At 35.2% G+C, this 17,783-nt stretch overlaps 1 protein-coding gene across 4 annotated transcripts in view; it reads right to left on the bottom strand.

The window, feature by feature from the left end:
• The window catches only part of Stag1 (stromal antigen 1), a 324,710-nt gene that overhangs the window by 87,184 nt on the left and 219,743 nt on the right, over window positions 1–17,783 (bottom strand). For all 4 annotated transcript variants that reach the window (XM_038322525.2, XM_038322527.2, XM_038322526.2 and 1 more), the window contains 2 exons: window positions 16,868–16,947; window positions 10,806–10,913 (listed from right to left, as the gene is read on the bottom strand). In XM_038322525.2, the coding sequence (XP_038178453.1) occupies window positions 10,806–10,913; window positions 16,868–16,947 (188 nt within the window). The remainder of the gene's footprint in view (window positions 1–10,805; window positions 10,914–16,867; window positions 16,948–17,783) is intronic.

The raw sequence follows: 17,783 nt of genomic DNA, 5'->3' as shown, positions 1-17,783 counted from the left end.
GTCATTTCCAACCTCTAGGCCCAACCTGGCTCACATTCTTTCTTCTGCTCTGACCTGATCTGTCCTTATCAGACTAAACTAAAAAGTTCACACGTACAGACCTTATGCCCCAAACACCAAAAATATGAAAATCAAACCAGTATCTTCTCTCCAAAACCTACCATTCCTGTAGAAATATTTGTCAATGAGAATTTCTGAGATGAACTCCAGGACCCACAATTTAAAAGAATAATCATAAACTTCAAACAATAATTCAAAGAGTGAAAAGGCTCAATGAAATTTAGGAGAAAGAACAACTGATCAATACCAAGAAAACACAAACATATGGCTGACGGAAATGACTAAAACAATCTAACACTTGAGAATGGAATTCAATAAGGAGAGAGACACACTGAAGTGGAATAAAAGAATGTCCCTAACTTAACTAGAAAACTCAAGGAAAGTCTTACAAGTAGAACAAATATAGAAGACTTGAAAATAAAAGTAGGATATTGCTCACATAAGCAAGGGATATGAAAAAAATTAAAACCATAAAAAAGGGACATAAAGGAAATATGAGACACCATAGGAAAAAAACCAAACCTTTGATTATAGGAATAGACAAGAAAGAAGAATTACAACATAAGAAAACAGTTTCAAACTAAATAAAGACACACCCACAAAGTTAAAAGAACCATAGAGAACATGAAATAGATAATTACCAAAGAGAAAATCCTATAGCTTATTACAGTAAACAAAGATACAAAATAAAGTGGATTGAAAGCTACAAGAGAAACAAAACAAACAAAAACAATGCAAGTCACATATAAGTAAAAATCCATCAGAATAACAGCTGAATTCTCAATGAAAATTTTGAAAGCCAGGAGAACCTGGAGCAAGGCATTTCGAGAGGTAAAAGGCTAAGAAAGCCAGTCTAAACTAATAGACCTAGCAAAACTAGCTGTCATAATTGAAGGATAAAAACTTTTCAAGATATAAATAGCCTAAATCAATTTATATTTGAGAAACAAAATCTAAAGACAATACAAGAAGCAATACTTCGGGATAAAGAGAGGAATGAGTACAGCAGAGACTGTGAAAAGAAATACAAAGGCGTAATTATTTAAAAACCAAGTACTGGGGCTGGAGACATGGTTCAGTGGTTAAGAGCACTGGATGCTCTTCCAGAGGTTCTGAGTTCAATTCCCAGCAACCACATGGTGGCTCACAACCATCTGTAATGAGATCTGGTGCCCTCTTCTGGCCTGCAAGTATACATTCAGGCAGAACACTGTATATATAATAAATCTTTTAAAAAACAAACCCCCAAACACTCCAGTAAATACTATAAAGAATACAAATACCACTACCAAAAATCAACAACATAATAACCAAAATTTACACACACATTTCAATATCTTTAAATATAAATGGTCTCAATTCTTGAATCAAAACACAGAGGCTGGCTGAAAGAAACAAGAAACAAAATCCACCTATTTACAAAAAAACATATGTTAGCCTTAAAGACAGGAATATCCTTAGAATAAAGGAATGGACCAAAGTACTATAAATGAAAGCAAACAGGTGTCAGGATTTTAGTATCAGACAAAATAAGACTTCAAACTAAATCTAATCAGAAGAGGTAAAGATGGACACTTCATTCTAATCAAGGGAACACTTAACAAAAATATTACTATTTAAACATATATATACCAAACTCTGGGGTACCCAATTTCATAAAACAAGTACTGCTAGATTTAAAGGCACAGATTAAAATCAATCAGCTAATATTAGATGATTACAATATCCCACTTCCTCCAATAGATAGGTAGTTCATCTGGACAATAAAACAGAGAAACATTAGAATTAATAGACAGCATACACCAAACAAATTTTGCAGTTATCTACAGAATATTCCATTCAAATACCAAAGAATACACATTCTACTCAACAGCACACATAAGCTGCTCTAAATACACCAGCTCTAAAATACACTACACCATGGAATACAAAACAAATGATTAAAATATCATAAAGATTGAAACCACTCCTTGTATCCTTTCTAACTACAATGCAATAAAACTTAAAACTGACATTAAACAGAACTCAAGTAAACAAATTCATGGAGATTAAATAACTCATTACTAAATAGTGAATGAGTCAAACAAGAAATAAAGAAATAAAAAACTAAAAAATGAACTAAATAAAAACGAAAACACAACAAAATCTCTGGGCCATAATGAAAACAGTCCTACAAGGCAAATGTATTGCTTTAAGAACCTACATTAAAAAATCAGAAAACAAAAACAAAACAAAAAAATCAGAAAAAGCACAAGTAAATGATTATGATGCAACTAAAAATTTTGGAAAAAACAAGAGCAATTCATATACAAATCCAGTCAACAGCAAGAAAAATGGAGCAGAAATCTATGAAACAGAAACAAAGAGAAAAGCAAAAAGAATCAATAAATCTTACAGCTGGTTGTTCAAGAAGATAAGTAAGACTGAGAGACCCTTAACTCAACTAAACGAAGAGTGGACCCAAACGAATAGAACCAGAAATGAACAGGAAAACATCAGATCAGACATCAAAGAAATTCAATTCTTATATGGTACTATATTAAAAACTTAGGATGCATTAACCTGGAAAATGTAAAAGAAATGGATGAATTTCTAGATTCAGCCAATCCTCCAAAATTAAACCAAAAAGTCAACAACCTAAAGACTCATAGCAAGTGAGGAGATAGAAATAGTAACAAAAAGCCTTCTAGTTAACAAAAGTTCAAGGCAAGAGGGATTCATAGTAGAATTCTAGAAGACTTTCAAGAATTTAGCCAATCCTTCTTAAACGGGGAAGGCAGGCATGCAGGCAGGCTTCCAGATTCCTTCTAAGAATCCAGTATCACTCTAATACCAATACCAGGCAAAGACACAACAACAAAAATAAAACTACAGGTCAGTACCCTTGATGAATATAGTGTAAAAAATAATGCTCAACAGAATAACTGCAAAGAAAATACAGACACACATAAAACAAAGATTATATAACATTACCAAACTGATTTTAATCCCTGCAACGCAGGGAAGTTCCAACATATACAAATCAATAAATGAAACAAACCATATAAATGGACTTAAAGAAAAAAACCACATAATTATCTCAATAGATGCAGAAAATGTCTGATAAAAATGAACATGCCATCATGGTAAAGTTCTAGAAAATGTAGTGCCAGAGGGAACATACTTCACATAATAAAAGTGTGTCTCTGTCTCTCCCTCCCTCTTCCTCCCCCCCCCCCCCCCCCCCCCCCCGTTGCCTCTTTCATCCTAAAAGGGAAAAAGTCAGGAACTTGACAGAGATCACCACTATCCTCACTTTTTTTTTGTTTTTTTCCCTCTTTTTTTATTAAAAATTTCCATCTCCTCCCCTTCCCCTCCCCTCCTTCCCACCCATACCCCCACTCCCTCTCTCTCCAGGCCAAAGAGCAATCCTCACTTCTTTTCAAATGTGCTCAAAGTACTTACTGATGGAGCAATAAGGCAAGAGAAGGGAATTAAAGTGATGCAAACAGGGAAAAAGTGCAAACGATTACTATCTGCAGAGGATACGCTACTATACATTAAAGATCCCAAAAATCCTACCAGAAATTTCTAGAAACAAGAAATTCAGCAATTTGACATGATGCAGAGATCAAGAGTTTTCTATACACCAAACAACAAACACTCGGGAAGGAAAACATGGATATGCTCCCATTCACAATAGTCTCAAAGAAAATAAACATCCAAAATAAAGCTAACCAAGGATGCAAAAGACCTCTACACTGAAAATTTGAACTTCTGAAGAAAGAGATAGAGACACTACAAAGTAAAAAGGTATCTCATGCTCATGGATTCTTAGAATTAATATTGTGAAAATCACCATTTTATCAAAAGCTAGTTATAGATTCAATATAATTCCAGTCAAAATTCCCATCTCATTCATCAAATAATAGAAAAAAAACCTGTTCTAGAATTCATATGGAATCACAGAAGACCCCAGATAGTCAAAATCTTTCTGAGCAAAGAGAGATGACCAGCCAAGATCTTAAGATATATCACAGAGCCATAGTAATAAAATCTATGTTACTGTTACAAACACAGAAATGTAGACCAATGGAACAAAATTTAAAATCCAAACATGGTGTATATATAATTTCAGCTATTTAATATTTGACAAAGATGAAAAAATTATTCTGGATAAAAGAAAACACCTTCAGCAAATGGTGCTGTAAAAACTGGATGGCTACAAGCAGAAAAATGATACTAAACCAACTATATCTATCACGGTGCATAAAAACTAACTTCAAATGGATCAAAAACCTAAATGTGAAACCTCAAATTCTAAAATGGCTAGAAGAAAATCCTACAGGAAAGGTATAGTAGCATTTCTGTACTTTAATAAATTAAGCTTGCTTGAAAACCATAATGCAAAACACACACTAGTCAGTCATATAGGCCAGGCAGTGATAGCACACACTTTTAATCCCAGCATTCACACTAGTCAGCCACAGAGACACAGAGGTGAATGACTTTAATCCCAGCACTGAAGAGGAATATAAGGCGGATGAGACAGGAAATCACTTTCTTTCAGTCTGAAGATTTCATAGATGTAAGAGCTCTTTAGTGCCTTGGCTGCTTTGCTTTTGTGATCTTCAGGTTGGACCCCAATAAGTGTCTCTGGGTTTTTATTAATCATGCTACAGAAAGGACTTTCTTTCTTTCTTTTTGTTTTTTCAAAACAGAGTTTCATAGCTTTGGCACCTGTCCTGGAACTCATGCCAGAGATCTGCATGCCTCTGCTTCCTGAGTGTTGGCATTAAAGGAGTGCACCATCACCACCTGGCCAGAAAGAACTTCTGAATAGGGCTTCATTTGTCCTAGAATTAGGGCAACAGTTGATGAGAGAGAGAGAGAGAGAGAGAGAGAGAGAGAGAGAGAGAGAGAGAGAGAGAGAGAGGGAGGGAGTGGAGGGGAGGTAGGGAGTGGTGTTGGGGTAGGATTGAGTTCATTTTCTCTTTCTCTTCTCGCTTTTGCTTTCTCTTTTCTCTTTGCTCTCGTTCCTGGAGAGAGAGAGAGATTCATTTGAAAAACTGGCCTGGGATTTCAGCAGAGAGAATTTCAAAAAGAAGAAAAAATAAATGCCTAAGAAATATCTCAAAAAAAACCTCAAAAAAAGCTCACCATTCCTAGCAATTAGGGAAATGCAAATCAAAACAGTTTTGAAACTTCATCTCACCACAGTCAGAAAGATAAAGAACAATAGAACAACTGACAACAAATACTCACTCAGTGTTAGTGGAGCTGCAAACTATGGATATCAGTATGGAGAATCCTCAAAAAGATAAAAATAAATCTATCCTGTGTCCCAGGACTACCACTCCTTGGCCTATATCCAAAGGTTTCTACACCATACTCCACAGATATTTGCTCAGCTATGTTTACTGTTGTTCTAACTCACAAAAGCTAGGAAATTATAACAACCTAAATGTCTTTCAATTAACAAATGGATAATAAAAATATGGTACATATACACTATGGAATACTATTAAACAATAAAGAAAAGTGAAATCTGTAGGCAAATGTATAGAACTATAAAAGATTATATTGAGCGAGGTAACCCAGACCCAGAAAGATAAATGTCACATATTCTTTCCCATTCTAGGTTCCCAGCTATTTTCAACTGTAATGATCTATCCTGGAGTAATACAGAAAACAGGAAAGTAAAAGGGAGTAGTGCTGAGGGAGGGGATGAGAGAGTAATAGAGAGAGGGATAGAAGGGTACAAGTGATCTGTCTGGGGAAGTGGGAAAAAAGGGAGAGTTCTAATAAAGGAGAGGGAAAGAATATAAGTTCAGAAAAAGAAGAAGGATAAAAGTAAGAACGTCTGAAAAAAAGTCATAATGAGTTATACTACTAACAAATAACAAGAAAACCCTGGAACACACTTAAGTATGTGTATATATATATACATATACATATATATATATGTATATATATATACATAGTTTAGATAATTTTACAACACTCTCTTTAAGAGTCAAAGGTTACCAAACAAAAATCCCAACAATAAGCTTGAGAAGGCCCTCTTTTTGCTTTTGTTGTTAGTCAAGATTGTTCTAGAGACTGCTAAAACATACCGGCTGGTTGTCACCCAGAGATGGAAGGTAGGAACTTCAGACATAGGACCCAGAGACCCCTAACTGAAACTGAATCTTAATGCCTCTTCTCTGAGGACTACCTTTCAAGGTATCAGAAGGAACCACATCAGTTTCTAGGGGAGAGAGGCAGCAAACAAATGGTGATATTTTGTTTTTGTTTTAAGAAATAAAGCTTGCTTGAAGATCAGAGTACAGAGTTAAGCCACTAGAGACCGGGCAGTGGTGGCATATACCTTTAATCCCAGAACTGGGGAGACAGAGGCAGACAAATCTGTTAGTTCAAGGTCACCCTGGGCTATACAAAATTGATCCAGTCTAAAAGAGAAACAGAGCTCACACAAAGGTGATCCCAGTACTTGGGATCGCACACATTTAATCTCAGCACTAGGGATGTAGAGACAGAAATGATATGGCAGAGGCAGATGGATTTCTCTGAGTTCAAGGCCACCCAGAGCTACACCAGACTGATCCAGTCTCATAGAGAAATAGAGCCAGATGGCGGTGGCCCACACCATTATTCCAGCACCAGGGAAGCAGAGAATGGAAGTTATATGGCTGAACAGAGAGATGAATATAGGGTGGGAGGAGCAGGAGCTCAGATGCAGTCTGAGGTGCAGTCTAAAGCAGTCTGAAGAGACAGTTTGAGGATAGGAACACCCTTTTGGTCTGAGAATTGGTAGAGGTAAAAAGTCTCTCTAGCGGCTAGTTGCACTGCTTCTCTGATCGCTCAGCTTTTACCCTCTACTATCTGACTCCAGGTTTTTATTATTAAGAACAATTAGAATTTGTGCTACACAACAATCCTACCCAGATAAGATCCCCGTAAATCACACTTGGCTTGGCAAGTCATATAACCGTAAGGGTGCAGTAATAGCACTGAAAGCTTGGCAGTAACCAACAGATCTCTAATTGGACTTAAGTCACCTCCACCCCCATGAAAAGGAAACCATCCCTGGTACTAGAAACCTGGGCAACTACCCAGAACTAGTGAAGTCATAATTCTTGAAGAAGACCATACAACTACCACTTATTTTATTAAACCAGCATAATCTCTAACTATATACATTCTAAATATACGCCCTTATACTCACAGATAAATGTAGTCCTACCCCTCCATCAAGGAAACCACTCTGTAACAGATGGAAACCATTACAACAAGCCACAACCTATCAAACTACGGAGTTGTGGGAGCCCAATCCCAATAAGCCCATCTACCACCTATGGGCTCAGAGAATGCTATGAAAGAGAAGGTGGAGAGAGTGCAAGAGTCACAGGATCAGGGGCTGTGTCAGAATCTCCTTCACAATGCCTTAGCAACATGACTGCCAAAACATGACATGAACAAGTACAACAACAGACAAGCCAAAATGAACAGAGAAAAGGCCACAGACCTCTACCCTACACAAAGAACTAAACACAGCTAAGGAATGCTGAGTGGTAGAAGGTCTTTTCCAGACATAAGCACGTCAGCTGGTTATTCAGTATCTAGTGGTCAGCCATCTAAACATACATGAATAACACTAATACATTTACATATATATTATATAACCAGCACACAGGTAATATATATTTATAGGAAATGTTCCTAAATAAACATATACAAGTATTTAAAAACAGTAATAAAAAAGAAGCCATTAATTTAAAAGAATTCAAGAAGAGGTACATGGATGGATTTGGAGGGAGGAAAGGTGAAATTATAATATATTATATTCTCAAAAAAGTTAAAATAGTAGAATTTTTGGTGAGATTAAATATTCATTTTAGATGCATTTTCTATTTTTGATGAATCCTATAGACTATGTAGTATTTATACACTATAAGATATAAGACTATCTGCATGTACTATACACCTAATTTTTTATTTTTTTAAATTGGTTTTTGCTATGTGGCCTAGGGTACAATTCAACTCTTGGATTCCAGTAATCCTCTTCTTATCTCAACTTCCTAAAGAGTTGGGACTGTGTGTGTACATTAAAATTTAATCATGGAAATTCTATAGGTGAACTATGGTTTGCTTAGTATGATTTTAATATTTATTATACAAGTGATAGAAGAATGTTAAAATTAGTCCTTAAAGATGAAGTTACTAAAATGTGAATTTTTATTTTTATTTTTTATTTTTGAGACAGCATTTTTCTGTGTAACCACTCTGGCTGTCCTGGAACTTGCTCTGTAGACCAAACTGGCCTTGAACTCAGAGATTGCCTACCTTTGCTTCCTGAGTACTGGGATTAAAGACATGTGCCACCACTGTCTGGCTGTGAATCCACAACCCCCCTTTTTTTTCTTTCGAGACAGTGTTTCTCTGTGTAACCACCGTAACTGTCCTGGAACTAGCTCTTATAAACCAGGGTAGTCTTGAACTCCCAAAGATCCACTTGACCCTGCCTCCCAAGGCCTGGGATTAAAGGCGTGTGCCACCACCACCTGTCTGTGAATTTTTCTAAGACAGGAGTTTGAAAGCATTAATATAAACAGTTCTCATAAACCCCACTGAAACAGTTTGCCTGAGCTAATGGGAACTCACCAACTCCAGCCGGACAGGGAAGGAACAGGCATAGGACCAAACTAGTTCCTCTGAATGTGGTTGACAGTTGCATGGCTGGGGCAGACTGGGGGGCCAATGGCAGTGGCACCAGGATTCATCCCTACTTCATGTACTTGCAATTTGGGACCCTATTCTCTTTGGATGGATACCTTGATCAGCCTAGATGTATTAGGGAAGACCCTGGACCTTCCACAAGGCAATGTGCCTTACCCTCTCTGAGGATTAGATGGGGGTGCGGTGGGAGGGTGTGTGGAAGGAATGGGAGGTAGGGATGGAGTAGGAACTTGGATTGGTATTTTTTTAAAAATATCTAATAAAAAAAATAAAAAAGGAAAAACTCTTCTCATAAAAAGCTTCCATATTTTTCACAGGAGTTGGGCTGATTTTCACAAAGAAATAAGGCATAGTGGAGGCTCCCTATTCTGAATTTTTAAGTAAAATACTTTAATTCATGTTTTCAGCAAATATTTTAAACTTATAATATAATAATATAATCTTATAATACAGATAAAATAATTGTAGCTTATGGTCTCTAACATACATATATGATAGATTATATATTAACTACATATAGATTATATGACACACACATATAATATAGGTGACATATATATTAAGCTAAGTTCTTGATGTTCTTAGTGAAGCCACAGAAGCAATAAATTCTTTCCAAAATCACAAAACATTTTGAAAATTTAAGTGGACAATAGAAACCAACTACACTGTAATAATTCTGAGGAAAAAAGGGAAGAGTCCGATTTATTCTTTTTTTTTTTTGGTTTTTTGAGACAGGGTTTCTCTGCAGCTTTAGAGTCTGTCCTGGAACTAGCTCTTGTAGACCAGGCTGGTCTCGAACTCACAGAGATCCGCCTGCCTCTGCCTCCCGAGTGCTGGGATTAAAGGCGTGTGCCACCACCGCACAGCTTCCAATTTATTCTTGATGTCTGTGGCATACAATAGCCCAAGAAAATATGGAAATTCGCTGATTCTACTAGTCAAAGGTATCAGAGTAACTGGCAAAGCCAATGCTATTTTAAAATCTGTGCCTAAGGGGGCTGGGATGTAGCTTAGTAGCTAAATGCTTGTCTGGCATGTGTGAGTGGCCACGAGGTTAGAAAAACTTGAATTCTTCTTTTTCACTTTCATTATCAACATACAGTAGCAGCTAGCTACTATTTAAGAAAGATTTTTAACATGGAAATCAACTTTACTCATTATGAGTACTAGTAGACTAGAACACCGCTGTAATGCCAAATTAGATAGTGTATGGAATGCCAAGACTCCTTATAATCAAAGTTAATTATCCATGTAGAACTGATGCCCAATGCATGGCTAACTGTGCTTCTGTATAATCATAAATAAGCACATGTGAAGGACCCCCTTGCCCATAACCAAAGTCTGAACAAGAAACCCCCAAACGAGAACAAAGTAAAAGATATATACATGAACAAGAATGTTTACACTGTGAGAATAAATGAATCCACTTATAAATTACAGAACATATATAATAATCCACGATCAAAAAGTGTGTTTCACAGAATTTCACTCTAGTGCTATATAATAGTCAGGCACAATTTAAAAGGAACTTAATAATATTAACTGTAATATATTCACAACTCTCAGAATTACCACATTGTAATAATGATTTCAAAGGAAAAAATGGAAAAGAAGCCATTAAAACCTGAGACTTAGCAAGGAGATACAACTTCATGACTAGATAATACATGTAGCAAATTATGAACTGAGACTCTGAAAAGAAACAAGACTTCACAAACTTTAAAAGTCAACTCCCATACTCAGCTAAGAACCACATTTCAGATTTCACAGAGGAGGAATATGATAAAGGATTACCACTCTCTCAGGTGTGAATTACGATACAGGAAATAGGCTATGAACCTAGGAGAAAAACCAAGCACAGTGAAGAGGACATTCCAAGTCCTATGCTCAGTCACTGCTATTCTCTTCTGCTACCTGGAGATCATCAGCAAGTGCCGTTAACAGCTGAGCTCTCTTTTCAGTACTCTTCTACTACCTTGAAACAAAGTTTAAAAAAAATGGAACCGTGTGCAAGCTAACTGACTCACTTTTTGTGAAGAAACTCTCCAGCTGCCACAGCAACAGGGCGATGAGCTGAATACACCAAATGGTACACATTTTCACAGTCTTCATTGGAAAGAGCTTCTTCACTTCCACTGAAAATGTAAAGTAACATCAAAACCACAAAAACTTTTAATTGATGTAATCCCTCATTTAATTTCTGTAAAGTGATTATAAAGCTGAAAATACAGATTTTAGTTTTCTTTTACTTTGAAAGTATTATTTCCCATGAATTGTAAATGTATTCACTATATAAAATTCAGAAAATCCAGATAAAAGTAAAATTTCAAAATATTTCTATGTGAAATTTCTAGCGATTTCTAGAGAAGTTAATACCTCAGAATACACATCAGACAAACTAAACATGCTCTTTAAATGTGCACAAGGCTTTTATTTTTTTTAAATATTTTTTTACTTCTCATAATTTTTGAGACATGATTTTATTCCCAAATTTATTACTATTTTTCCAAATTAATGCATATTATATTTAATGAAATAAAACTTAATATATATGTGAATGTGTATACACATGCTGTTATATATTCTTAAGGAATATGTCTGTCCTTGTTTCATATAATTAACGAAGGTAACTTTTCCCCAGAACTGTATAAATAAAATAACATTTTATCACATAAATATTATATTTGTTTGTTTATTTATTTGTGTATGCCATTCATAGCTCTCCTTTGGCCAAAGGACAACTTGTGAGAGATGGTTCTTTTCTTCCACCAGGTAGGTCCCTGGGATTCAATTCAGGTCATCACACTTGGTAGCAAAACTGTTTACAAGCTGAGCCATCAGTCCAGGATGTTCCTTCCCCAACACAATTTCCTGTCTTTACGTTCATGTACTCATGATTCTGTGTTTCCTATTGGTCAAAATGTTTTAAGCAATTTATCCTCAAAAATGAAACATCCATTTCCTGATGATTAATATATTTTTAAATGATTGATATGATTATAGTTAACAGTTAGTTTGAATACATAATTATTGGGCTGAACAGGACCTTGGCAACCTATAGAGCTACAAGTTTATTTTGTAGATTTTTTAAAAATTTATTTATTTATTATGTATACAATATTCTGTCTGTGTGTATGCCTGCAGGCCAGAACAGGGCACCAGACCTCATTACAGATGGTTGTGAGCCACCATGTGGTTGCTGGGAATTGAACTCAGGACCTTTGGAAGAGCAGGCGGTGCTCTTAACCTCTGAGCAATCTCTCCAGCCCTATTTTGTAGATTTTTAAATGTAGATAGATGCTCTAGGACCCAAGATCTTCAGGAATCTAACAAAAAATTAGAATGCTCTTGGCAGTGAAGGACTGTGGTTAATCAATTCCAGGGAGAAAGTGTAGTCTTGGCTGAAAAATCATAAATGTCAAACTGGCAGACAAACTAGAAACGTTTAAATACACTCCAACAATGCTGTTCCATTATGGTGAGGCAGGTAGTATTGATGTGGGAGAGTCTTCTGTTTGAGTTGATTTCATTGGCTAATAAAGAAACTGCCTGGCCCATTTGATAGACCGCCCCTTAGGTGGGTGGAGTAGACAGAACAGGAAGAGGAAGTGAGGTAGAAGGATCAGTAAGATGCTATGCCTCTCCTAAGTTAGACAGACCTCCGTGCCTCTCCTGAGAGAGATGCCAGACGCAATGAAGCTCCAGCCCAAGATGGATGTACGCTAGAAACTTCCCGGTAAGGCACCACTTTGTGGTGCTACACAGATTATTAGATATGGGTTAATCAAGATGTGAGTAAGAGGCAGAAAATAATGGGCCAGGCAGTATTTAAAAGAATACAATTTGTGTGTTGTTATTTCGGGGTATAAGCTAGCCATGCAGGAGCCGGGTGGCGGGAAGCCAGCCCGCAGCTCCACACTACATAGTATAGTGTAAGCAGGGAACAATCCTGTTATTAACAGACATCAGAAAGGAACCAGGAGAACTAACAATACAATTATCCATTCCACATACTCAGGGCCAAAGACTACTACTGAGGCATACATGTTTCAAGGCTGCTGAGGAAGAGTTAACAGGTTAGGATAGGACAAATATATCTATAAATGACCAACTTGTATCCCATGAATTTTAAGAGAGGCAACAGGCTCAGGCTCTTGAAACAAATTAGGTATTACCAGCCTAAGAAAGTAGCCTCAGAAAAAGTAAACATCTGGGGGGAGGAACCCAATTTAAAGATACATCAGAGAAATACAAACTCTACCAAATGTAGACTTATGATTGTGATCCTACTACTCCAGAGCTCGAGAAAGGAAGAGATGGAATTTGAGGCCAGACTGAGCCAAATTGTTTTAGACTTCATTGGAAAAAAAAAAGTAGCAGAGCTGACATATGGCATAAAAATATTTAAAGGAGTTGATAAGGGAATATAAAAATGTGATTTTACCTGTCATTTAGGAAGGTTTATCAGTAATCCTATGTGTCAAGAGAAAGCCAGGTCGTTTCATGCACATTCTATAAGAGACCAGTAAGCTAGATTTTGATTCTTAGCTCATTATCACGTAAAATACTAAGCTAGATAAAATTAGGAAACTGTAAACTTGCATGATTACGCATGATTTTTCTTTAAAAAAATATGAAACAGTTTTAGAGAATAATGAAACCTTTAAAATAAATTTAAATAAAATAAATAAATTTAAAATAAATTTAGATTTTAAATTTATTTTTCATGGGTATGGGTGCTTTGCCTAAATGTATATCTGTGCATCTTGTGAACTTGGTGAATGTGGAGGCTCAAAAAGGGTGTCAGATTTCCTGGAACTAGAGTTACAGAAGTGGAGAGTTGTCGTGTAGGTGCTGGGTATTGAAACTGGGTCTTCTGAATACCAGACAGCGGTCTTAACTGCCGAGTCCTCTCTTTTAGCCCCATCACAAAGCATTTATGAAGTCAATAAGAAACATTAAGTCTCAGAGAACTATAAACACTTTATAGAATATATATTAAGATTATGTTTATGAACTGGTCTACAGCAAAGCCATAAAAAGTTCTAAAAGAAAATGACTAAAAGTGTCCATGGAAGTAGAGAAAAACTTGAAGGCAGCAAGGAATTCTTCCTCCACTAAGAAGCTCTTGGTTTCCTATTGACCATATATGGAATATTAATATTGAGCCTGCTTGAATAGTTTTAAAAAATTGCCCAATAAAACTGTCTATTTGGTAAGTATATTGAACACACAAAATTTCAAAATCAGGCTCTGAGTGACAAGGTAGAAGAAACAAAGGATTCATTGCCCTCTATGAGATATAAGCAATCACAAATTCTTAGGGCAGTGAGAGATTTCTGAAGAATGCATAAAAGAATAGATATAACTAATGCTCTAGGCAAAACACAGACGGTCACAATTATATCTGTAAAACACCAGATATTTTCTGTTCTATTTCAATAAAAATTCAGAACAAAAAAATCATGTAGAGATTTTTGAAATGAGGCATCCACTTTTCTAAGTTCATGGTTAAAAAGAAGACCTTCCCTCCAGCCAAACAAGGTCTTGAAGGTTTTAAAACAGTATTAAAAGAAGTAATTTAACTTAGCATATTAAAACAAGTTTTTAAAAAGAAAGAAATTTTCATAAATGATTAGAAAGAATGGTATGTATGGGTAAAAAAAGTCACAAACATAACGATATCTACCAATACATATAGTAAGTGTACTGAAGCATACCAAATATATAGTATAGCATATAGCAAAGCATAGTGTATTAAGTATACCAAGCAACAATGTATGAAAGAAAGTCAAGTCAACATTTATGAATAGAGACTAATACATTGTTCTTAGGGAAAACAAGAATGGAAGAAAAGTTGATAGTGGTTACTAAGTTATATAAGACCACAAATTCTGGACTGTACTGGGTATAGAGTGAGTTTAAATGGCAATAACAATACATTTCCCCTAAAAAATGGAATTAAAGACCTGATTTTTAGAGTATCTTTAAGAAATGGTAGTGATTAAAGATACATTTAACTTGTTTTAAACACTGGTACACACATGAAAATATTATTTTATTTCATTTATTTGAAAAATAATTATATTATTCTATTGTAGTAATAGAGGTGAAATCCAAGGCTATGCACCTGCCAGGAAAGCACTCTACAGATATTTTTGTTTCAAACTATTAATTAAAAATTACTTCAGTTAAAAAAATGTATCAAATTTACACATGAAAGTACAAATAAAAGCAATCTACCATAATGTTGCATTTAAGCAAAACAATATATATGTTCAAAGACAATTTATTCAAGTAGAGTAAAAGTGGTTTAAATTAGGTAAATATATAATTCAGGCTAATTAACAGGTTTTAAAAATCCTACAGTATTCAGAATAAAGAGGAATTTTCAACATAAACCAAAATATACTTAGACTGAGCCTTAGCTTAGAGACCTAGTATCTGTATCTGTATAGGGAGACCTAGGCTGGGTTCCCAGCACTACAAATAAAAACAAAACAAATTTTACCCAACAATAAACTTATACAAATATAACAGCAATAAAAATTTAAAATTCCTTTTTTAACAAAACAAAGAAAAAATATCTGCTATCAAGAATAGCATAAATAAAGCAGAAGATCTTGGGTATACAATCAGACAAGGCAAGGAAATAAGAATAATAAAGTTGGGAAGATGAAATCATTTGTCCATGCTCTTCTAATAATCTACATGGTAAAAGCAACCAGATCAAGAAAAAACAGCTATTTGGGAGTTCTAACATGCTGTACATAGACCAACATAAAATCAAAGGTTTCTTTACCTTGAAGTAATCAAGTAAAAAATACTAAATGCTAATAATGACAATGAAACTACATAGTATTTAATAATTAAATATATAAAAAATACACCATTGTGGTCATATATACATACATAAATCCTACATCTAAAACACATTTATATGTCTGAATATAGAAATGAAATAAAAGCAAATCGAATAAAAATTTACGCCTTTATAACATAAAATACGATAGTTTTTTTATTTTATTTTATTTTTAAATGGAATCCTGTCTGTTCTAGGACTCACAGATAGTGAGTGCTGGTATTAAAGGCAGGCATCATATAGTTAGTTGTTTTGTTTTGTTTTGTGTTTCTTTGTATCCAACTGTCCTAGAACTAGCTGTATAGACAGGTTGGTCTCGAACTCACAGAAATCCACCTGCCTCTGCCGTGTCAATGTACAGTTTTTACATTTAAAATCACATCAAAGTTTAAGAAGTATTTGATATGTATGTTCTAAGAATTCCCATAATAGAAAAATATGAGAATTAGCAAAGTAAGATTTAAAAGCCAGAGAAAAGATAATTATCTAGTAAGAAAGGAGGTTTCAGGCACAATGCTTAATATATTGCAAGCTACAATGATAGAAAAGTATGTTATTAACATAGAAAAAGGAACCAAAGCAAAATTTGACCTTTGAGGAGATACCCAAGTCAGGACAGACATATTATCAAAGCAGTGAGAAGGAAAAATTTTAAAAGAATTTTGTGAGAAACAACATTATCTAACACAACTTTTCTAGCTCAGAAAACACTAGAAAGCTATAAAATCATTTATTTAAAACTTTAGAACATTGATGGGATAGTCTTATTTAATTTCTTTCACTTCTATGTTCACAAAAAACTTATCTGAAAACCTTTTCATCTTGAAGCCCTGAGTTTTGTTTCAAATAGCAAAGTATGACACTTCTTAGATAACTTTCTTAAACTACAAAAAAAAAAAAAAAAAAAAACCTTTACATGGAGAAAGCAGACATCAGATCAAGTGAAAAACTACTCATATCTATAATTCTAGAACTCAGGAAGTTGAAGCAGAAGGATTTTTTCCAACTTGAGGCTAGACTATGCTACAGAGTAAGTTCCAAGCCTGGGCTGCAGTGTGAGACCATGTTTCAAAATAAACACCACCACCACCACCTAGAATATATGTGGTTATAAACAAAACTTTTAAAAGGAAAAGTGGATCCTTCACATGAAGTACTTATTTGATGTACTAATCCAGAAAAGAATTAAATATCAAAAGATAAACTGTTAACAGATACTATACTTACTGAAGTATCAGAGTAACCAATCGGATTGCTTCCACAGCAACATCATATTCTTTATCAAGAGTCATTGATACAATGCGATCCTGAAAGAAGTTATAAACAAACCAACCTTGAATATAAAGGAGCTAAGACAGACTTAGGGCATTTTAAGGCATATATGCAATACCAAGAAAGACAAAACAACAAGTTTCACTATTTCCTTTTCTTTTTCTAAACAGGGTCTTACTAGCCTTGGCTGGCCTCAAACTCATAGAGATTCATGTGCCTCTGCCTCATCCTAAATTTTACTCTTGAAATCATATTATACAAGTGAGGTGCAGCTTTTTTATTTGTTTCTTTGAGACAGTGCTTACTAAGCAGCCCTTACTTGCCTGGAACTCAATATGTAGATTAGGCTGACCCAGAACTTACAGAGATCTACCTCTTCCTCTGCAGTGTTGTGATTAAAGGCATATCTGAAAAATGTTTCTCCTAACTAAACATATATAGCAAGTAAAAAATTAACATAAGTCAAAACTTATTATTTAGAGAAATTCTCATTTTAAGCAAGAAAGTTCCTTCAAAGCTCTAAGAGCGAGCTCCTGTTGGGGACATGTGCTATGAAGCAGTTTATTCATCTATTTCATATGAGCTACTTAAAAAAATAAAATATGGGCGAATGGTGGCAAGATGGTGGATTAGAAGTCATATGCGTGAGACTGTATTGAAGAGAGTCAAGACAGAAAACCGCCAAATACAGAAATATAAGAATGACCTACTAAAATCAGAAAAAAGAGTAGGTAGGATTTTCTCTGTAAAAAAAAATCACTTGGTGAACCCAGCCACACAAAGCTCTGAGCATTGATTGGAAAGTTACTGTACAGCTGGAGGGAGGGGTGAAGGGAGGGATGGACCGAGGGAGGGAGAGAGAGAGCGCGCA

This window comes from Arvicola amphibius, chromosome 3 (assembly GCF_903992535.2).
Source record: "Arvicola amphibius chromosome 3, mArvAmp1.2, whole genome shotgun sequence".
Lineage (NCBI taxonomy): Eukaryota > Metazoa > Chordata > Mammalia > Rodentia > Cricetidae > Arvicola > Arvicola amphibius.
This window is presented reverse-complemented; position numbering and strand designations above follow the sequence as displayed.